The sequence below is a fragment of the Sciurus vulgaris genome (assembly GCF_902686455.1).
Source record: "Sciurus vulgaris genome assembly, chromosome: 2".
In the NCBI taxonomy this organism is placed as follows: domain Eukaryota; kingdom Metazoa; phylum Chordata; class Mammalia; order Rodentia; family Sciuridae; genus Sciurus; species Sciurus vulgaris.
Window position 1 is genome coordinate 64,940,345 of NC_136462.1, and position 24,854 is coordinate 64,965,198.

Sequence of the window (24,854 nt, forward strand, 5' to 3'; positions counted from 1 at the left end):
ATGTACATGGAAAGAGCAATAGCAAACTAATTATCATCTTGGAGCGTTTTGGTTGTGTGATGAAATAGAATTTTATTAGTAGATATGTGGTTTCTTCTTTTGGAACAGATAGTCTTGATTTATGTTCACACTGAAGTCCTTTCTTGGATTCTTTTTATGCAGTACTGAGGATCGAACTCAGGGCCTTGTGCTTGCAAGGCAAGCACTTTACCAGCTGAGCTATCTCCCCAGCCCCTGAAGTCCTTTCTTTTTAAATTAAAAAGCTCAATCTAAGATGGGAAAGGCATTTCCCCTATAATTAATTTGCTGGGTAGGTGATTTGATCCTGAGGAAAGAAGGTCCACATCTCTGGTCCTATCTGGATATCTTGGGCTTCTGTTTTGTGTTTAGAATTAGAGACCCCCTTTTCTTTGAGCCCTTTTGACTTAGGCCACATATGACTAAAGTCATTAATAATTTAATACTCTGAATACCTTGATGATCTATTTTATTTGGTATGTAGGTGATTCCGAATCCAACTTTTTCCTGTACTTCAGAATTTGGCCTACTTCCTATTATTTGCTAAGTGTCAGTATCCTTGGTATTATTACTTTCCTGCCTTGGTCCTAAAATAAAACCTCTTGTTTAGTTTGAAAAGTTAACTCCTGTCTCTGCTGTTCATTCATTTTGACCTTGTTTCACCTCTGGCTTCTACCTGGTATTCTAATATTATGTTCCAGATCAGAAATGCCAATGATAAATAATATAAAGGAAAATAGGTTTGATGAGATCTCTGGAAACCCTTATGGCTCATACTATTTACTTGACTGAAACTGACTCTTATCCATATCCACATAAAGGTATGTATGTGTGTGTGTGTGTGTGTGTGTGTGTACAAAATATATCTCAAAATATTATATACTCTCTTTCACCATTTCTCTCTCCCCCTCTCCACATACATCAGTATGGACAGAGAACAAATTCATACTGAGTACTTAAAGTTGTTATAGTTCAGGTGCTGTGGTAATGGACAGGAAAACACAAATAAAGAATTTGGGCAGGCTATTGCCTTCATGGATGTCTTAGAACATTAGGCATCAGTGTGGCAGTAGTGGTTAAGAGTACAAGTGCTCAAGTTATAGACCTTGTGCTGTGCCACCTCCTGTGTGATCTTAAGTGAAATAGTTAACTTCTCTAAGCATTAACTTCTTTGAAGGTAAAAGAAGGTTAAAAAAGAAAAGGAAAGCAAAACATGCTTTCCTCTTTTGGGCTGTATGCACATGTGATGACAAAGCATATGTAAAAGCCTTCTCACAGTTGCCTGGGAACATGATACAAATTAAGTTTGTGTTTTGAGCCACAGCAATAGGAAAAAAAAGAAACACACACATACACGCATTGGTAATTTCATTGCTTTAGACCTTTATCCATGTTTTATTTCCCTGTCTTGTTTCACTCAGGCTGTTATAACAAAAACTTTAGATTGGGTAATTTATAAGTTACAGAAATCTATTGTTCATAAGTGTTAGAGGCTAGAAGGCTGTGATCAAGGTACCAGAAGATTTAGTGTCTGGTGAGGGCTAGCTCTCTGCCTTATAGATTGGCACCTTCTTGTTCCATCCTTAGAAGTGGAACAAGAAGTGGTCCACAAACTCCTTCAGACCTCTTTTATGAGGGCACTAATATCATTCATGAAGACTCCACTCCATGACTTCATCGCTCCCTCCATAAAGACTCCACCTCTTAATATTATCACATTGTTGATTAGACTCCACTTTAAGAATTTGGGAAAACACATTTACACAATGGCATTTTCTATTTAAGTGTTAATTTGAAAGAAGGTTATTTTCTAACTACAAAGTGACTTTATTTGAACATTTAAATTTTAACAGACATTTACAATAAAATGTTATTTGTGTTATTTTTCTGTTTTGATAATAGAACTAAACTATTTCAAAACCCTACTTGGTGTCCATTTATGAAGTGGAGGGAAGGTTGTCAGTGGGTACTGATACCTTGTATGATGACCTATCCTGATTGCAGTAAAGTGATCCATGAAAGGTGGAAAGTCAGAAATTATCCTCTCTGCATGTGTCCTATTACTTTCCTGAGCTAGATGTCAAGTTTTAAGTTGACAGAACTAAAAGATTCAGGGTTAGAATCAGTTCTGGTTTGCCTTTAAAAGGCATGCATGGGTGGGTGGTAAATACCTTGAGAGCATCCTGGCAAACAGCAATTGCTTGATAAGTGTCTTATGACGGAATGAGTGATATCATGGCAGATGCTTTTCTACTGTACTTATGCCTTTTCACATAATTTTTCTGGATTTCAGAATGTAACCCTTACTCTTGAGTTAGAAGCTATGATCCAAATATTCAGTGGATATGTAAAAATTTTATTTCCTCCAAATAATAAATGCTTTTATATTAAATCAATTTCAACTTAATTATCAAAGCATGAGTCATAACTTGATACCTCACTCATCTCAGTAACTTACAAGTAATTGGAATTTGATTTGAGATCAGAGATGGGATAGATAAATAAAATATTACAACTGGCTGGAGTTCCATTGCAATATTTGGAGCTTTGGGGTCGTTAGATTAGCATGAAGATCCTGGTTGGTTGTATAAATAGCAAGGAAAGGTTGAAGTAGGAGAAAAAGAAGAATATAAAAGAAAGAACATGGATCTTGGAAGGATTCAAATACTAACTCTACCTCCTGTGAACTCTGATATTGAGCAAATGCATCAGTTTCTGAGTCATAATTTCCTAAATATAGAAAAATGATACCTGCTTTTGAAAGTTAAATGAAGGAATGGAGATGGAAACATAGTAGTTGTTCCAGGGTGACTATTTTTATTCTGAAACCGAAATCAGACTATGCTTTGAGTATTGATTAAACCCTTGTTAGAAGCTCCTGTGGTATTTAGAATCCCTAAGTAGGTTAAAATATCAGAACCACTTTGGAAGCCAGGACTCAGAAACTTCAGCTCACATCATTTAGTGTAATATCTCTTCTCTGCTTCCTCCTTTCCTTTTTACTGACAGTGAAGGTAGGATGTTTATTACTTACAGCATATTGTTTCCCACAGCACCTTAAACATGCATTCCTAACCAATGTAGATGAGGCTTCAGTTCTCTTTGACCACTAATCTAGGTATTATTGAAATTGATATGTACAAATTTATTTATTATTAGAAATATTGTTTGGCTTTGATGATCTACTTTCTGAAAGTACAATGTAGCTCTTTTGGAAAATACTAAGATAGTTAAAATGGTGGCATCTGGTTCTAAAAGTTTTATTCAATATTTTTTCTGTCCTCTGGATGGCCAGCCTCACCAACTTAGTGAGGTGCTAAGCAAATTAGCGAGACCCAGTCTCAAAATAAAAAAATAAAAATGGGCTGGGTATGTAGCTCAGTGGTAAAGCACCCCTGAATTCAATTCCCAGTACCATAGCTAAAATGTTAAGAATTTGGTGCATTTTCATTATATTGTATTTTTGTACACATATGGGTGTTTGTATAAATGCATTAAAATGAAAGTCATATATATAATTCTACATCAGCATTTTAAAGTTGTCATTATAGTATTATGTCTCTTAAAATATCTTTGCAAGGGCTGGGATTGTGGCTTAGTGGTAGAGTGCTTGCCTAGCATGCATGAGTCACTGGGTTCGATTCTCAGCACAAATCAATCAATAAATAAAATAAAGGTCCATCAACAACTAAAAGAATATTTTAAAAAACTTTGCAAACCATTATTTAAAATCCATTGCATTATTAAAGTTTGTTAAACCCTTATCCTATTGTTAAACAGGTGTTCGCCCCCCAAATTTTAACAATTAAAATATATGAAGTTATTTTGAGTGTCCACACAGAGTCTAACAAGCAGGCTTCAAAAAGTAAGAAAGAGGAAAAATATAAATAAAAATATAGAGGATAAGTAGTGAAAATTTTAGAGATGGAAAAGACCTGTCAGCAAGGCCTTCAGATATGGAAGTTAGAACACTACCTAGGGATTATTTTCAAATTTAATGTATGAAGAGTACAGTGCAGTATTTGGAGTTAATAACACCTGGGTTCTTACCAATTATGTGATTTTAGGCAACAGTCTCCAGAGCTTTGCTTTTTGAATCTGGAAAAGTAGGAAAAAGAATTATGCTTACTCATTCAATGTGAAATATTAAAGAAGATACAGATGAGGCTGTCAGTACAAAGCATGGCATTGTTGGCACACAGTAAGCAATAATTTTCTAACACTTTTATTATGTAACTGAAAGAGAATAAAGAGTATTAGAACTAATTTTTTTTTGTCTTTAATCTAAGGGGGGGAAATCTTGGTAAAGTCTACCAAGTGAGTGAGAAATTAAAAGGTTGAAAAAGAACTGCCCTTCTGGAGTTAAATTCCATTTTTTACTACTAAACTCAGTGAAGAATAAAAGCCCTTAAAAAGACTCAGGAGGATTATTGAAACAAGAAGAAAGTATTACAAATGAATATTTTGATATGTTAAGGGTAAATTACTTAGAAGCATATGGATTAAATTTCCTTTCAACAATGCACAGTTTAAGTGTTAAGGGGAAAGAGATGTGAGAATGGTGCTCCACTTGGTTAGAAGCTCTCTGATGATCACACCAGAAGGATTTTAGGTAGACAGAGAAAAAAGCAGAGAAATGCTCCCTGGAGAAGGCAGGGAGAATAAAGAGCAGGGAAAGGATATCACATGCTTTGTCACTGATTTTGGGAAATCCCAAACTATTACAAATCAATGTGGCCTCAACTCCAAAGGCGTAAATAAGATTTAAGACCTTTTAAGAGATCAGTTACGTAAAGTCATTTTTAGAAAACAGTCGTCATGTTTTATTTATATGAATGATACAATTCAGAAGAACTTCTGTTAAAGGAGGTAGTATTCTGGAAAACCAAACATCTTTTGTAGCAAAAATGGACTTGGAATGAATCAATGGTTGAATTCTCTTATTTTATAGACTTTTAAGAGACTTGGGGCCCAGGGAGGTGAAATAGCCTAAGTTCCTCAATGAGTTAGTGGCAAAGCTAGGACTTGAAACAAGTCCTTCTAAGAAATTCCAGACTATTTGACTTGGTCAAGGACACCTAGTTATGCATTCTTGGTGAAATACTACATACATAAGTGATGTCGTATTCCAGGATGTAACAACATTGACACATGATGTCTATGTATATCTCATATTTGATGCTAATTTTGATCACCTAATTAAGGGCTTGTTCATATATGTCTATCTCTTTTTATATTTGTTTTCACTAAATAATGTAGTTATTTCAATTCAACAATATTTATTGAGTATATATGTGCCAAACACTGTTCTACACCCTGGTGATATAGCAGTGATCAAAAGAGATAAAATCCCTACCCTTGTAGAGCTTGTCTTTTGTTATTAGCATAATAATTAATAAATTAATTTTAATAGACAACAATGATGTTCATCTTGCATAGCATGTTGTTTTGAAATAGGTATACATCATGGAATAACCAATTTGAGCCAATTAGTATATGTATCACTTTACATACTTATCATTATCCAAAATTCACTCACTTAGCAATTTTCTAGGATATAACACACCACTATTAAGTATTGTCACCATGTTGTGTAATAGATATCCTGAATTTATTCCTTTTCTCTGAATTTTTGTGTCCTTTGAACGACATACCCCCAATACATTCTAATTCTATCTTGGACATTTCTTTTGTGTTCTTGTATATAGAGCTACTTCATTTTTGTTTTTCTTGTGGTACTGGAGATTGAATGGGGAGCATCCAACGTTCTAGGCAAGTACGGTACCACTGAGTTACATCCCCAGCCCATTTTTTATTTTATTTTGAGATAGGGTCTTGATAATTGCCCAGGCTGCCCTCAAACTTGCAATCCTCCTGCCTCAGCCTTCTAAGTAGCTGGAATTATAGGCCACCACACCCAGCTAGTCTACTTCATTTTGTTTTAATTTTTTTATTTGTTCTAATTGGTTATACATGACAGTTGAATGCATTTTGACACATTTGTACACAAATGGAACATAACTTCTCATTCCTCTGGCTGTACATGGTGCTGAGTCACATCAGTAGTGTAATCATACATGTATATAGGGTAATCTACCTCATTTTTATAAAACTTAGGTACTAGTATTAATTTTGTTGTATTTATTCAACTAATCACTCCTGATGATATTTACCTTGTTTCTTCTTTTTTAAAAAATTTTAGGCTGTTATCAACTGTATTAGTCAACTTTCTGTTACTATAATAAATACCTGAGATAATCAATCTATAAAGAAAAATAATATTTTTTGGTTCATGTTTTGGAAGTACTTGTTGGGTCAAAGCTCTTTACCTCATGGCCAGGAATTAAAGAGAGAAAAATAGACAAAGAATGTCATGAGCCCCTTCAGGGACATACTATCCAATGACCTTAAACCTCACACTAGCTGTACCTCTTGATGTTTCCACTATTTATCAATAACAGCATGCTTGGAACTAAGGCTTTAACACATGGGCCTTTGGGAAATATTTTAGATCCAAAATATAGCACCAAAAATGCTGCACTATACATCCCTGTAATGATGTGTATTCATCTAGACATGTGTGTGAATGGTATATATCTCTGTGTGTATGTTTCTAGTATTTATAAACATATATATACACATATATGTATGTGTATGAATGTAAGTATGTATATGTGTGTTTACAGATTTGTTTATTTATAGAATAATTCCTAGAAGAGAAATTTATGAGTCAAACACATTTGGTTTTACATTTTGAAGTATGCTCCCAAATTTCCCTCTAATTTTTACTTCTAATACAAAGTATGGGAATGCTTATATTTTCCCATTCTCATCAAGCTGGGAATTATTAAAAGTTTTGATTTATTTCATATTAAAGGCATCATCTTAGCCAAGTGGTAATGATGTCCAATTTTTTTCAAGTCTGGTATGTAAGGTAACTTTTTTGGGGGCAGGGTACTGGAGATTCAACTCAGGATCACTTGATCACTGAGCCACATCCCCAGCCCTCGTTTGTATTTTATTTAGAGACAGGGTCTCGCTGAGTTGCTTAGCACCTCAATTTTGCTGAGGCTGGTTTTGAACTTGCTGTCCTACTGTCTCAGCCTCCAGAGCTGCTGGGATGACAGGTGTGTGCCACTGCACCTGGCAACTTTTTGTTTTTATTGTTGTTGTGCTACCAGTCTTGTTCCTAAGAGACCTGCTGCTGGTGAGCAGAAATACTTATTACAGGGTGACTACCTAGATCTTTAGAAAAATTGTCTAATTCTTGATTGAAGTGTTTTATGGAAAGAAACCCTTAAAAGCTAAGTTGTAAAAGTGACCACATTGCCATATAATATCAGAATATTATCTACTAGGACTTAGGGATATTTTAAGAGGAAGCTAATGATATAGTATAACTACAGATAAATAACTGAAAACAAAATGTACTTTCAGTCATTATCCTGTCATGCTCTTTGCTCTACTCTGAAGAATGGATTCAAATAGTCTTAAAAATTGTTAGAATATCACAAATATTTCTGAAATTTATATGGTAAGCAAAAGAGAAAATATGGGTTCATGCTGATGACTTTAGAATCATGTAAAATGTTTAGTTAGATGACTTGATCTGTCTTTAGTTTATTTAAAAATATTATTATCATTATTTCAATTGTATGCATTTATGGGATACAGTGTGACAACTCAGTATGTATATATAATATGCAATAACTACATCAGAATATTTAACATTTCCATTTTCTTAAATTAAAAATTTTTTTGATTAACACGTAATAGTTGTACATATTTATTGATTACAGGGTGATATTTCAGTACATGTATACATTATGTACTGATCAAGTCAGGGTGATTAATGTTTCCATCTCCTTATCATTGTTTTATGTTTGGAGCCTTTGAACTCCTTTCTTCCAGTAATGCATAAAATGTATTTGGCAGGGAAGTAGGTAGGTAGAATTCCATCACCTTGGGAGAGAATTCATATTAAATGGTTTACTTTTTGTAGAAACATTAATTTTTCCATTTGCTTCTTATCCCTTCATCCTCTCCCTCACCCTTTTTTCCTACAACTTCTCTCCCCTCCATTCATCCTCCAAAAAGTAGGTGTCAATATTTTGAAAAGGAAGCCTCTTTCTTACATGCAATGAATTTTGCCCAAATGGGCTAATTGCCAAAGCACTTGGCCGCCTATGGGAGTAATTAGTCACTTGTCAGTTGTTCTGAGGTTAGTCAGTTGCAGTTGCAATTTGTTATATATACAGTTTTGCATTCACAAATAATCAAGGAGTTAAAACCACCCATAAAGCAATGAAGGATTGGGCAGAAACTTTTGAAAGTTGATGTACTGCTTTATATTTATGAATGAAGCTTGGGTAACATTTAGTTCTATTCGCTATCCTAATCCAGAGAAACTGTAATTAGGGATACTAAAAAAAAAGTATTCCTACATCCTAATTTTGGGGTAAATAGGAGACAAGATCATCTTTATAACTTTACTTAATAAACTAAAAAATGATTCACGATTATTAAGATGTTAGTCTTCTGTGATACAGATACATATAATGTAAAATGAAACACTTTCAGTTAAGGTTATTATAATAAGAACTTTTTATCCTCCTGAGTGGGCAGCAGTGTGATAGCAACCATTTTGTTTAGTCATTCTGTGGTTAATGTGGCACATTATTTATTTTTAATTTAGGAAAGGTGTTCCCCTTTCCTAATTGAATTCCCCTTATGCTAAATGAACTCAGCATATTTTTCAGCAGCTTCTTGTATATTAGTCATGATCCCAGAAGTAAAGAGTTTATAAAAAGATAAGCAAAAGATATTTCAAGGAATTTCTCTCTCTCTGTCATTCTCTGTGTGTTAGGAATAGGGTGTAAAACTAGCATATGTGTGTGTGTGTGTGTGTGTGATTCTCTTGAGTATAAGGAATATAGAGCTTCATCCAAATTGCCTTAATCAACAAAGGCTATTTATTAACTATTTAACAGAAAAAGATTATAATTGAAAAATTAAAATAGGGTGGGATAAATGTTAGATTTTTCCTAGGAGCTCAACAATATCTCAAAGTACTTTGCATTTCTCTGCTCAGCTTTCTACAGGCCTACTTTCATCATCTCACAGAGAGGAGCCTTGTTTCCTGAAGTATTCAGCAAATATCTCCTAGTGTTATTAGCTCAGACAGAGCAATGTGCTCATCCCTAAAGGAATCACAGTGACTGAGGGGATAGCACACACTAACTGACTTAGAAGCCAACAGCCCAGGGCTGGGGTTGTGGCTCAGTGGTAGAGTGCTCTGGGTTTGCTCCTCAGCACCACATAAAAATAAATAAAGTTATTTTTTAAAAAAAGCCAGTAGCCCATCTCTATAAACAGGATGGGTGGGAAATATGAGACCTAAGTGGGTAGTAGAAGGAGGATATGCTAAGAACAACCATTCACTACAGCAAATAACAGTAATCCAAGTGCTTCAATAAAGTATGGACATAGTGCCACATAGGGGAGGCTGCTTGTGAAGTCATGCCATTGTTGAAGTAGTTGTAGGTGCCTTTGAGATTCATGTTTCCAGGATGCTGAAGAATAGAAATATATTAAAGGGGCTTTATGGTTTATCATGTTACTAGGAAGTCTGTGTATTCATAGTGAACTTGTGAAGATTTTGCTTCACTTTCAAACTGTAATGTTTGCTTTATGAGAAATGATTCAGAAGGTTTCAGTGAAAAATGTGGGGGAGAAAATATGTGTAAATGCACATACAATTGATTTTTAGCATGCAAAGATTTTATTTTCATGAATTTTCTGTTTCTCTCTACTTGAAAACTTCCAACTACATCTTCTCTAGTTTTTCTTAAATGATAAGCCAAAATTCAGCTGAATATTCAAAGCTAACTAGCACCAGCCTCATAGAATGTAGTGAAAAATAACATGTGGAAATCCAGTCTTGTCACAAACTATGTTGTTACTTCATGCCCATTAATACCCAAAACTAAACAAAGTAAAGCTGTGAGCTGCAGCAGATCAGGAGAGATGAGAGCCACTAACTGAATTGTGAAGGATAGTAGGAGGAGGTGTCCTCCATGTGCGTAGCTCTGCCTGCATCATTCCATTTGACTTTTGTCTCCCTCAAACTTGGGGCTGTGTTACTAGCATCAAGTATGCTGACTGAAAACTGTCACAACAGCAATCATTACAATCCGGGAGTTGAGTTTGACTGGAACATATGTCTTCAATTTTAATAGCTCAGCTTCCCAGATGCCCTAAAGGAGAATATTGCCTGAGAAGGAGCTTTTCATGTAAGAATAATTTGTGTTAAGTAGCTCAGTGATCTGTTTGTTAGGTTAGAGCTGACAGTTTGTTTATATTTCTAAAGGGGTATGATGAATGGGGGAGAAGTTGATGCTAATTAGCCTAAATTGTTCCTAAGAATGTAGAGGACTTCGCCAGTTTCATTGTTTCTGTTTCTTTGCACATTTTAAATAATTGAATAGAGCTCAGACCATTCATCATAATTTCAGGCAAGATGGAAATAAATGAATTTAGCACAGGTCCGCATGTGTGATGGAAGATGTCACTTTCAAGGGCAATTAGGTAAGACATCAACTTGGGGCCAATGCAGACTATCCTAATCCATTTGCATAAAAATATCAAACATGAAAGTTTTCATTTACTCCATTAATTATCTCTGTCACCATAGTAGGATATAGCTCTTCTTTTGGAAAACCCTCTATTTTCTTAAAGAAATAATACTATGGTATAAAATTGGCACCTTTGGCTTTTGAATTAAACAACTCTGGCCAAACTCTCTAAGAAAGTTTTCTTCCTTCTCCTGATGTCATCAGATGGCATCAAGAAATCTGTTTGAGGGCTGGGGTTGTGGCTCAGTGGTAGAGTGCTCACCTAGCATGTGTGAGGCACTGGGTTTGATCCTCAGCACCTCATAAAAATAAAATAAAGATATTGAGTCCACCTACAACTAAAAATAATGAAAAAAAAAATAAAGGAAAGAAACCTGTTTGAAGATGGGCTCAGTGCCTGGTCAGGCAGATAATGAAAAAGGAAGCAACCCAACATTTTATGAAAGTTGAGATTCATAAGCTAGTATGAATTCCACAGTAAGAGCTAGTGTACCAGTGGGGCATACATCAGATACTTCTCAAGAGTTCTTTATTTCCCCTATAAACTAGATTATGTAGTGATATCATCCTAAACCTAGGGCGTAACTTCTGAGTTGATTCAGCACTTCCTCTAGGTAGTGAGGTTAGTGCGAATAGATTATTTCATAAGAGCATAGAAAAATATGTGTTTTGTTAACACATATATTTTGAGAGTTTAAATTCTTAAAAACGAAACTAAATTTAGAAAGTCTATATTTTTTTCAATTTTTAAATCCTTTTTGGAGGCCATTCTTTTTTAATTTATGCACATAAAATACCACAGGAAGAGATGGTATAAATTTGTGGACTGTGGAGAATGAGTGAACATTTTTGAATCAGGATCTTTAAAAGGGGTGAAATTTGAGTATGATTAAGTTAGGAAAAAGCCTCGCTTACAGCGGAAGTCAGAGACTCTGTATACATTATGGGCATGTCATGGCTTTTAAAAAGTTATGTTAGACTTCTATACAAATTGTGAAGGAATTTGTATAACCCCAAACAAAATTCTGTGTGGTTCTGAACTTTTCCTAAGTTGGAGAGAGAGAGAGAGAGAGAGAGAGAGAGAGAGAGAGAGAGAGAGAGAGAGAGAGAGAGAGAGAGAGAGAGAGAGAGAGAGAAATAATGCTGTTTAGTATTCTGAGCAGGAACAAGTCTTACTATAGGGTGGGCTGGTCCTTCGCACTGCCTGGGTGTTTTCTTGGTGACTAATTTTCTCGGAAGGAAATGATCCTATGGCTTATGCTAGCCACGTCTGTGCATATATGCCCTATAATTGGCATTTATTAAGGAGACCTTCAGTTTGATGGATGACTGTCAGAGCTGTGCCTGCTGGCTTTGAAGAGAGTTGATTTTGCTCAGGTTTTTTTCTTTTCTTTTTTTTTTTTTTTTAACATTCACTCATTAGAACTCTGCACTGCTTCAACTTGCTAGCTCTTTGTTTACTTTCTTATAATTAAGAATTCTGAACCATCGATTTTCAGAGACTTGCCAGGGTCCATTCCCCACTTGGAGACTTAGCCTGACAGAAAAATATGCAACAGAATAAATATTCACAGTAACAACCTGTGAGTATTAAAACCAAGGTTTTTGTAGTCTCTTTAATTAGCTACCCAGTTAATTAACTGCTTTTAAAACTAAAATGTTTTTTTCCCTATCTTTATATCATTAGCTACCTTCGTCCTCAACTTACTTTAAAAATGATTCCTACAAAAGCAACAGTTGTAGAAATATTTTCAAATAAGATGTTTAAAGTTTATACATATTGTTATATGTAACAACGATGTAAAAATAATTAGAAAAATCCATCTGATTCTAAATATTCAGTTTAAGAAAAATATGTATTATATATGCACTTAAACACTTGATTGTAAATAGCTAATAAGTTCCAAATGTATTTTTAGTTTTAATATATGTATATCTCCAAAATATGATGACACATTTAAACTTAAAAGTGGTATTTCACTTTCTCTTTTGAAACTGTAAACAAAGTACATGTGAAAATGCCAAAAAAAAAAAAAAATGAGATCTCATTTTCCAATGTGATGATGAAATGAAAGCACATTTCCTATTTAGCTTGAGGTCCCTCTCATCCACTACCTGGATTGGCACACACTGGCAATGTGTTTGTTTCTTGAAATATTTTAAAGTCAACATTTACCAAAAACTAAATGTTTGAGGGACAACTATGCACTTTTATGAAATGCAAACACCATTGGAGAGTGTTTGCAAGATTATGGACTGACTTATGGTTGTTACTTTTCTGGCTTGTTGTAACTAGCTGATGAGTTCATTATCTGTAAGGTCTATTTACCAAAGATGGTAGCTTGGCGAGAAGGTACATTCATCATATTATGCCAGTATTGGGATGAGTGAAGAAAGAAAGGAAAATAAAGTATGAGTAAAGAAGGAAAAATGAACAATATATATTTATAAAAATGAATACTGTGTTGGGTTATAATTTGTAGTTAATGCTCTAAGTAACGAGTTCTTAAAGTAATTTTATGGGCAGTGTGACTACAGAATGGTACTAGGTCACTGGATTAGAAAGGGGAAAAGAAAAAGGAACTCGGTTTGAGTCACAGATCATTCAAGAGTTCCTTACTTTCTAAAAGGAACTTGAGTTGGCAGGACAATATTTGCCTTTTTGTCAATAGACAATCTCTTCAGTTCAGTGATGAAGTTGATTTATTCATATTTCATTCAGATGATGGAAAATACAACTAATAGACTCCTTATTTGGTCCATGATGTTCAGTTAGTGTATTGAAAGTTACTACTGGATTAAAAAAAATGAATTTGCAGGTCAGAACTTCTTTTCTTGTGGAGGAAACTGGCAGTCATCAAAAGAGTCATTAAAAAAACAGTTTAATGAAGAAATATGTTGCTATTTAAGAAAAGCGTCTAGTCTAAACTTAGCAGGAGGGCCATGGACCCTTTTTTCCTGGGTTGCAAAAGTATAAGAAAATAATCTTGCATCTATTAGGCTCCTGCAAAAATTTTTCCGTCAGAAAGTTATTACTTTGGCTCTGCAAATAAAATGTAATTGTACATGGAATAAAGTTAAAATAAAGTTTTACTACTAATTTTGCTTCAAAATGTGTGAGATGGTATCTTTTTATTTGTAATTGTATAGTAGTGATAACTAAAACTTTAATTGACTCTTTCCTTTCAACCTAAAAACAATGGCTAGCATTTTTTTATATTTTCCTTGTAACAGGTAGTATTCTAAGTACCCCACATGGATTAACTTATTTAACCATCAAAATCTCTTTTGAGTAATATTATTTGCTGCATTTTAAAGGTAATAAAACTGAGGTATAGAAAGAATAAGTAACTTGGCCAAGCTCACACAACCAGTGAGTGGTAAATTAGAGATTTGAATATAAACATTTTGATACTATTCTTTTTCTTTTTTCTTTCTTTTTTTTTGCGGTGCTGGGGATTTGAACCCAGGGCCTTGTGCTTGCAAGGAAGACACTCAATCAACTGAGCTATATCCCCAGCCCTGATACTATTCTTGAGGTCTGAAGATAGACATTAGATGGTTCTCCAGTGAAGCCTTTAATTTGATTAAATAATTGAGCATCCATACCCAAACATTTGAATTCACTGAATTTATTGTTCTATAGATTCTTTGGAATAATTTCCCAAAGAATATGTCATTATGTTGAGAAGCCTTTTCTAAAATGAATATTATGTTAACATACATACAATGCAGTAATATTCTTTTATCTTGACTTTGATGTCCTAAAACATGACTAATAAGAGTTATAGGCTAAACAGTGTGGTCAAATTTATACTATGTGTGACTGTCACATTTTGGAAACGATAGGATTGACCTAAGGCAACATTGCCACTTATCCAAACAGTTGTACTATTGATGCATATTATCACAGAGTTCTGCTTTGTTTTAATAAAAATCCAACTATTATTTTGAAAAGCAGATAAAGCAACAACATGAAAAAAAAAAAACCTATGCTCCAAGAAGTAGTTTCTATAAAAATTTGTGAAATTTTCAGAAGTGTTTGAAGTCTACTTTAGAAAGTTCAGCAACATTTAGGTTCAATAAAGGAGGCTGACTTCATTATACTAGAATGAATAATGAGTTCTGGGATAATCTGTACTTTATTAACCTGAAGAAAATTATGTGTTTTTTTTTTTAACATAAAGAAAGGGACATTGCAAAGTTGAGGAATTATGCCTCATAAAAGTCATTGAAGATAATGTAAAGATACTAACTTCCATACATATTTTATTTCAAACTCCAAAGGAATTCCAATCGTCCTTACATCTTTGAAGTTTCTAGAAGAATATAATGAGTATAAGCACTCTGATGAGGAGGATGAGAATCAATGTGTTCATCTTATTGTAAAAGCAAAACCCAAGAAATTGTGCATAAAGTTATATAAATTTTTATATGAAGAAATTTAACCTTTAGACATAATTTTACTGTTTATCACCAAAAATCAATTGAATGTTTATTATGCAATGAGGATACAGGGGTGAGCAAGACAGAAAATTCTGTAATGAACTAGCATTCTGGTGGAGCAGACAGCAATAAACATGTCTTTATACTCAGTTTTGCCACACTTAATTCATTTTCCATTATGTATAACTAACATTGTATTATTTCCATTATGTGTAACTAACATTGTCAGTTACAGCTATCTCAAATGGTTATGTCTGATATCACATCTAATATCAGAGGAGACACATCCCATGATTAAAGAGAGTTAAATTAAAAAAATTTTTCTATTATAAAATTATAATGCCTCTGTAAACACACAGTTTTTCTCATATTCCAAAATAAAGTTGAGAAGAGTTCACAAAAGCACTTCATTAGCAACATGATCAAGTATCAATGGTAATAACTACCTTTAGAATTAGATTCAGGGGATTAGAATAGTCTTCCAGTTTAATAGCATCTTGAATAACTATCTTCTCTCCAAACTAGGTTACAGGATCAAGTAGAATACCCAGAGGTAGTACACAACCAGTTAATGACTTAATTTTAAATTCTTCCATCAACTTTTAGATTAGCCAAAGGCAAGTTTTCCTTTGACCCTGGAAGTTGGTCCTGCCACCAATCTGTTAACTTGAAAGATTTTGGGTCAATGAAGCTTGAAAATTTTATGGTGGGGGCTTTAATTTTGGAGCATGCTGAATGTTAATTTCTGCCAAGGCTATCTTGAACTTTGTGATGAATTAACCTGCCACTGATAAGTATATAACAGATCAAATGATCTGCTGTGCTGGTGAAGAAAAAAAAAATATATATAAGTAAATTTATAATTTGTTCAAGTATTAGTTATTAAATACCAAACAAAGTTGGGCATGGTGACTCATTAGTATAATCCCAGCAACCTGGGAAGCTGAGGCAGTCTCACAAGTTCAGGGCCAACCTCAGCAACTTGGCCAGACCTTGTCCCAAAATAAAAAAATAAAAACACTGGGGATGTAGGTTAGTAGTAAAGTACCTCTGGGTTTAATCCCCAGTACCAAAAAAAAAAAAAAAAAAAAAGAAAAAAGAAAAAGAAGAAGATAAATAAATTACCAACCAAGTACCATGTGATGAGTACTAGTTAATAAGACAAACATAGTTCCTGACCTAAGGGACCTCATGGTAGAATGGAGGAGACACCGGACACAATTACAACGATGTGGATTGGGTAGTGCACTAGAAATTAGGGTAATTTACAAGCATCACTAGAAAATTGATCCAGGTGAGGGTAAAGAAAGATAACTTCAAATGTCTTAGTTCATTCTGGCTTATGAACAACAAAAATGTCCTTCTCACAGTTCTGGAGGCTAGGAAGTCTAAGACCACGGCATTTTCAGATTTGGTATCTGATGGGAGATGGGTGTTCTAGCTTATAGACAGCTCCTTCTCACTGTGTCCTCACTTGCTGGAAGGGTGTAACAGGTTCTCTGGGGTCTCTTATAAGAGTACTGTTCTCATTCATGAGGGCTCCACTCTTATGACCTAGTTTTCTCCAAATGGTCCCACCTCCTAATACCATCACCTCAGTGATTAGGTTCCAAGGTTTGAATTTCGGGGGAATGTAAACATTTAGATCATAGATTAAGAAAGTAACATAGAGACTAGGGAAAAGCTTGTCCCACCTGAAAATTTGGTAGGTTCCAAGTATTGAAAGTTACTTAACGTGACTAGAAGGGAAAGTGAAAACAGCAATGGGGAAGTAGGGACAGGCTAAATAATAAGCCTTTGGAGTCATGGTATAGTGTTTAGACTTGGTTATAAAAACAATTAGAAATTATGGAAGGGTTTTAAACTGGAGTGTCCTGATCATATGATTTGTGTTTTATGGGGATCATTCCAACAAGGATAATTCCAAGTATTGCGTGGAGGGAAAATGGATCTTATGGTAACAAGATTAGTGGCAAGGAATCTAGCTAGGATTCTGTTTCAGTAAAATTTTTCTGAGATAACATTGAAGTAGTATGACAGTAGAAAGGGAAACAAATGAATATTCAGGTGAAATTGACGAGACTGACAAAACCAATAAACTTGGTCATTAATTACATGAAGAAAAAGTATCAAGAAATCCTTGGATTAATGATTTGGGTATCTGGATAGTACTGAAGACACGGAGCATTGTCGGGGAGAGCTTAGAATAGGGAGAGAGGTATGGAAGAAGGGAATGCATTTAGTTTTGATTATGATGCAGTGGAAGTCTTGTGAGATACTAAGTAGGCTGTTGTCTGTAAATAGATAGTGGGTTCAAAGATAGGCAGATCTTGGCTGGAGATAAAATATGAGGCTGACTAGTACATGGATACTAATTAAAACTCTGCAAGTTCATAGAATGAAAACGGACAAACAAAAACAAAGGAACAAACACAATGAGACAAAGCCCCAGAGAAGCACTGACATTTAAAGGATCTTTTCAGAAGAGATGACTTAAAGATAATATTAGATGAAAACATCTTAAAAATGTTTTTAAGGAAAAAGGGAAGCTCATGAGCCTGAGAATTTCCTTTCTTTTCTAAAACAAATTTCCAATTTACTTCCACTTCAAGTGAAGTCACACAAATTCTAAATCATGTGGTTAAATTGATTCTTGAACACAAAACATTTTAAACATGCAATGAAAAAGATGGACAATAAAGGAAAGCCAAAGCATCAAATTATCTATGGCTGAGACTTTGAGTGTAGTACACAATCAAAGCAACTATAAAAGGCAGTGTTGCCGACATTCAGATTTGACAGAGGAAGGACCTTGCTTCCTTTCCCTCTTTATACCTCTGACTTGCAATATCTTTTCATTTAAAATGATCTTTTGGAGATAAGGATCTTTGTATTCTCTCTCCCATCTTGATCTCACAGGTGTGTGGCAGAAACCAAATATAATGACTCCCAACTTGCTCTTTTTTAAACTACTTGTGAAGGACCTTTGACTAAATGGCAAAGCCACCCTTCTTTTTCATGTGGACAAACCCATGCCCACAAAATCTTGATTTTTGGTGTGATTGCATTAGAGCTCTCCCTCCTTCTCAAACACATGGTAGACCTCTCCTTTATTCTGACATATCGGCCAACTTTGTTTCTGTTTTCCCCTCTGGGGAAGATAATGTGGTTTACATTCTTTTAGAAGCCTTGGACACCAAGAATTTTGAGGTCAGCCCAACTGGGGAAGTGAAGGAAAGAATGTTAGCTAACCCAACAGTGAAACCTCAGGAGTGTGCTCCTTAAAGGCTGTTTCCCCCTGTTTTTCTTATTTTTCCTTTTGTGTATTAACCACAAATAATCCTCAGGCTTTAAACCAGCCTCACAAGAAGCCACCAACAAATGTTTAAAGTATCTTAACAAGGTTTCCAAGAAAATCCTGAATAAAATTGTTTGAATCATGACCAGTATATCATCTTTCTTTTTTAATCCACTGTCTCCTGTTGATGTGAAATTAATTGAAATCTCAAATTTTAGAGAATCAGGAAATGTAGTAGAGGGAATGGCTGTATTTTTCTAAGGTAACTTATTTTCAATGAAATAAATGCACTGCTTTAGTCGTACAGGAAAAGGTCAAAGTATGAGAGACTTACATGCCCTACAAAATAATTGGATATTAGTGTGTTTTATGAGTAGCCATCACTGAGTACAGAGAGATATTTTTCTCTTAAAAAGTTTAAAGAGGTATGGCTCACTGGTAGAATGCTTGCCTCTCACATGTGAGGCACTGTGTTCAATTCTCAGCACCACATAAAAATAAAGAAAGATATTGTGTCCATCTACAACTAAAAGAAAATTTTAAAGAAGTTTAAAGAACATTTCCAAAATATCTTTGAATTTAACTCCTTTTAATTTGGGAAGAAGGAAAGAAAAAATCCATGGTATAGATTAACATTGAGGATATTATTACCAGCAGATTTACTGCCTTTGTTTTTCAAACCTGAGGATTTACTTTTATTTGGGTTTGGACAAAACTCACAAATATATTCACATACAGTCATGTGTAAAAGTAATTTTTATTCTTTAGAAAATATTATTGACATTATCCATCTAAGATTGTAGGTGACATATAAAACAATCCAGTGTGATATGGTTTGAGAAAATATGATAAAAAGTTTTGAATAGTTTTATAGAGGGAACTGCTTCTTATGTACCTCTCTGTTCTTTTGAGGTATCTTTCCATGTAGTGTCACATGCTTTAAAATTCCTTTGTTATACATGCCATTGAGGTTTTCATGCAGTCATAGACTATGTCTGGGTGTGTAACTTAGTGTGAATATAGTCAAGTAAAGGAATAGACAAAGGAAAAGCAAAGTAATTCACTTAAAAATTCAGAGAACTTTTCAATGCTGAAAAGTAAGTAAAAGCAGATGTTGTGAAGTTTAGAAAACCAAGACACTATTTTTCCTGTTTCCATTGAATTTTTTAAAACACCATAAATAAGTTTTGAGGTAATAGAAAATCTTGTTTGCATTGCTGATAGCATCTTTTCTTAAAAAATTATCAATATGTATGTAAGTTAGAAACTAACTGATAATAGAGTGAAGGAACTATGTCTGTGGTAAATACTGTGCTATAGTGCTGAAATGACTTACCATATCTGAGTCACTTATCTATCCATTTGATAAGACCTTTGGGGTTTAATGTCAAACAGCTCAAATATTTTATGCTATCAGTATATAAACATGAAACCCCAATATTTCATTATTCACAAGCTTTATACTTTATTTTATATGTCATGGAGACATTATTGTTCTCTGTAACAGAAAGAACTTGCTTTATTAGTCTTTGTAAATATTCTGAAGAGAACAGTCCAGGAACTTGAAAATAAGGCCATCAATGCTATACCCATCTCCATCCCCAATTCCCTAAGACTCTGTATTAAACTTTAAGAAATGTTACAATGTGGTCTCTAGATATGTATGAAGGCTATTTTAAAACTGCCATTCTTTAGTTTGGCTTCTAAAACTTAATGTCCCAAAGAGCCCAAGGGAGATTTTGTTGCAAGAGCAAGGTGTTTGCTAGATCAGGGACTATAGGCTCAGCTCTAGGGCAAGTGCCCATTCTTACATGTTCCCACTGGCCCTCTTCATGTGGAGTCACTGAATGTCTTCCAGCTGTTAGAGAATGTTCTAGTCTCAAAACGCCATCCCTGCTACGGATATTTTCAGGGTTTAAGCCAATTCTGGAAATGACGGGCTGCTAAAATATGGAACAAGGGAAATCAGTTCATATCAATGACATAAACCATCATCTGTCTGTTATTACATTCATTCAGCTGGGTCACATATGACTCAATAATCAAATTACCACCTTATAGATCTTAAATCTGCACATTCATCCAAGCACCATGTGTATGTGGGAAAATGAAGATAATCTAGAATGTCATCTCTTTCTTTTAAATGTCTTTTTCTGCATACTTGAGTAAAAAGAAACATACAAATTTGAAAATTATACAATACAGATAGTTAAGGTCCTCAATGAATCCCCCTTCTTACATGACATATATTTTTAACAGTTTGTTATATCAATTATTTCTTAATCACAAATGGCATTTTCTATTAATATTGTACTAATATAATTATGGGCTTTTAAAATTAATTCAAGTAAAAATTGCCCAGATCTATTAATATAAAATTTTAAAGATGGATAAAATTTTATTAAACAGGGAAAAATAAAGCAACCTGTTTTTCTGTTACTTGAATTTCTTTCAAGAAACACTTAAAACAACTTATAATAAAAACCAAGGCAAAAAGAAATATGACAAGAAATATGACTTAATGACTCAGAAATTGTAAGTAATTTCAACACTGTAGCATAGTGCAAACCAGAGAGAGAAAGGGTAAATATTCACAGAAGAGATAAATGTTAAGTCAAGAGAGTCATTGGTGGAAAGAGACACAATTTAATACAAAATTCTGCATAAACTTTCAAGGCATTCTTCACAGTTTTTATTGAGATGCAAAAGTAAGACAGTTCCTCTGAGAATAATTTGCATAAGAAACCTGATGATCAAAACATGACCTTTTCAGAATCGAAATAATCACTTTGATTTTAGGCAAGAACAGTGCCTCACATGACTTTCCAGCACCAAGCACTATGCTCTCCAATAGCAAACACTAAACTTGTTCTTTACTTAAAAATAAATAAATAATAAAAAATTGAAATAGTGAATGAAGCAATGAGTAACCAGTGTATTCCTTAGCAGTTTATTTATAAATGTGTGTGTTCCACCTGATTGTTTCATACTATTACCTCATAGCCCATTTTAAATTAATGAGCATAATATCTGATTAATTTGTTTACCAAATACTATATGTGCTTAGAGCCATAGCTTTAGGTGGTATAAATACTAACAATGTAAGACAGTGTGTGCCCTCATATTGCTTATAATCTAGTGGGACAGATAGATAAGTGAAAAAACAGCTACAGTTGGAGAAACAAATAGACAAATTCAGTGTCCTGTGAAAGCCCATAGGAAGAGAAACTAAGGCAGACTAGGGAAAAGGAAGAATCACATTCCTTTACAGACAAGGCAGCTTTACAGTGAGTACAGTGACATAATTTAAGTATGTGGCTTCCTTGTGATCTGACCCAAAACAGGGATAACACTTGGGCTCTTGAAAAAAAGAGTGATTGACATGTATGATCCTCTTAAATATCATATGTATCAGACAAGATCTGAGAGTAGCAGAATGATAATGTAAAATTGAGGTTACTAGTAATTATCTTAGGAAGAGCTATACTTTGTTTTAGATTGAAGAGTCACACTTTAACATTTGGTAGCATCTATTATTGTAATATGTGATTTATCAACCAAATCCTAGCAGGAAACTGATGGTACACTGAAAATGCAGAGTTGAAGAAGTTAATGGAGGAACTATTGATGGAGTTGGGCAGAATTAAAGAACTGACAACAGAGGATGCAGCACCTACAGGCTGGCAACAATGGGAAGCCATTAGTAACCCTGGCCATAGCTGGCACAGGAGGAAAAGTCTGCTTTGTAAAGGTCTAGCCTTAATGAGAGGTACAAAGCTCAAAGCCATGCCTGGAAAAGAGAGAGCAAGGGAAATAAATACTCATCGCTCTCTCTCCTTCTGCTTTTGAATTCTTGTGGGTACTTACCATGGACTGAACCCAGGTGGAGGGAGAGGGCAAATGAGAGTATAGTTGCTGAAGGTCTTAAATAACTGTTTTCTGGGAGTAGAGCCAGGCTGAAAGGGTGGAAAGTGGTATAAAGGGGCAAATGAAGAATGTCTAGCATAATTGAGGATCTGCATTGCTTATTTCAAGAGAGTTATCTCATTTTAAGTGGTTGAAGTTGTCTTCTATAAAATATAGAAAACATTACTATCAACCCTAGAAGAGTAAAGGGTCATTAGATACAGCATTCTTTGTTGTGGGACAATCTTTTTCTTTTTACCACACTTGATTTTTTTTTATTGGTGGCAATACACTAGAGTTAAAGATACTTGTCCATGTATATGAAGTTGTGTGTATGAAGTGGTTGTTCTTTCTTGTTTCCTTATTTTCTTAAGTAAGATACTACCCGATTAACTTTTTTGAAGGGATGTACTGGGGATTGAACTCAGGGGCACTCAGTCACAGAGCCATGTTCCTAGCCCTATTTGTATTTTATTTAGAGACAGGGTCTCACTGAGTTGCTTAGCACCTCGCTTTCACTGAGGATGACTTTGATCTTGTGATCCTCCTGTCTCAGCCTCCTCAGTTGCTGGGATTACAGGCAAAGCCACCATGCCCAGTAGCATTTTAATTCTTTAGCAGCAAATTGAAACAGTGGTGCACTTGATGATTGATAGCACATCAGAATTGAAAATGCAGTATAACTTTGAAAACTGAACCATGAAAAGAAATTTATAAATAATTCAGATATTTCTTTAGTTTATCTTAAATAACATAATATATCTCTGGAACTAGAATATAACTCAAGGAAATTAAAACCTCGTATTTGCATTCTGACCTGACTATCTACCAAATACATTTTGTTTTATTTTGCAACTAGACTTGATTTGTAATGATTACCAAACATGCTGCATTAAGAAACATTCTGAAACTGCATTCAGGCTCCAGGCTGGTTCCATTTATAAGATCTTTAATGGGCAAGAGAATCTAAAAATGGCTGCATGTGAGCCAAGCATTTGTCTTTTTTCCTGTAAAGTAATTGAAAAGGAATCGTCCCTGGAGTTTATACTAAAAACAGGATTGGAAACTGATAACGAATAACTATCCAGCACTGCCCAGATCTATGAAAAATAGTATTTGATGGACACAGTTGTCTGATAATAACACTGATGTGTATTGTATTCTGCTATAGGATTAATTTAGTTTATTTTTCCATTTTCATCAATACCATGTAAAAATCTTTGCTTTGATTCTATACTTGCCAAGAAATCTTATGAGTTAACTTTCCAGGGGAATTATGCCCTTGAAAATCTACTGGATGTTTTATAAATGGGTAAGCACTTTGGAATGTGGCTTAATGTGAACACAGATGGACAAATATCAGAGTATCTTTCTCCCTTTCGTTTTTGTATGGTGACGGTACTTAAACTTGTCTTGCAAGATTATTTGAAAATTCTGCTTTCAAAGAAACCCAGTATTTCAAGCTCTTGTGTGAAGAAGTCTTACCTGGGAGAAACTGATGTAGTAGCCTGTCCCACAAGGAAGGCAGCCCAGGATTAAGAAGATGTGAACCTGACAGGGGCAGCTTGTTTCTTACCTCTGTATCCTATCTTCACTGACAAGCACCACTGCACTCAAAGCCTTTCTTGGTTCTAGTGTATGTGGTGATTCCACAAGTATCTTAATCATTTCCAGGCTTGCTTAGAAATTGTTTTAGAATAAACAATCTCTCTTTGTACCTCATTATGCCCAGCACCAGGAACTTGGTATGCAATTCTGGTCAGCAGCTCTCAATGAAGACATGATTAAAGTGAGAGAATCCAGAGAAGGTTAACATGAGCAAAAGAATAGTCTTCAATATTGATTAATTAGCTTAAGTTGGCAAATCAATTCATATTTTTTTCTGAGTATAGCAGAAATAAATAGGGGCTCTATTTACAAAGAAAAAAGGCTGAGAAAGGGATATGAATGCAAGCTATCATATTGTGAAGACTATGCTTCTTTATTTATTGAATCCTGATATACTTGGACTTGGCAGACTCAGAAGCTTAAATGAGATCTACAAGGAATAGAAACTTGTGGAATGTATTATCCTAGGATGTGGTGCAGATTGAAAACATAAATAGATTTATTAAAAGTTTAGATAAGCTCATAGATAACAGATTGGGAAACAATCACATTTTACAGGATGTCCTCAACACTTGAAGGAAATCAGACTTTCTCTTCCATCATCTATTCCTTGGTATACCCATTAAAAAAGATGAACAGATATGGATAGGATATATATAGAGTCCGATTAGGCTAGTAAGGTAATTGCCAAAATGTGGAAAAAGTTGAATCCATTGAATTATCCAGGTTCCAAAGATGCATAAACAAAATAACTGCCTGTGAATGCTAGGGCACTGGAGTGGACAATCTCTGTAAAGAATGTACCTTATACGCTGGGAGGATGTGATTTTTGTTATCAGAGGAGTGAATACCAATGTGCTGTGTTGAACACTGGCACAATTAGGGATCATGTAGCCTTCTCTTTCATAGACCACCATGTTGCTTATGTCAAGCCTTTTCTTGTG

At 34.6% G+C, this 24,854-nt stretch overlaps 1 protein-coding gene across 7 annotated transcripts in view; it reads left to right on the top strand.

Annotated features, from left to right (window-relative positions):
- Positions 1-24,854, top strand: part of SLC25A21 (solute carrier family 25 member 21) — a 481,388-nt gene that overhangs the window by 50,975 nt on the left and 405,559 nt on the right. Inside the window, exon 1 of one of the 7 annotated variants that reach the window (XM_079120311.1) lies at positions 1,832-4,219. The exons of 5 other annotated variants lie outside the window; for them this stretch is intronic. In XM_079120311.1, coding sequence (XP_078976437.1) covers positions 4,180-4,219 — 40 coding nt within the window. In that variant the 5' untranslated portion in view covers positions 1,832-4,179. Of the gene's footprint in view, positions 1-1,831; positions 4,220-4,372; positions 4,379-24,854 lie in introns of those variants that run through there. One more of the 7 variants, XM_079120316.1, reaches the window with a different exon arrangement.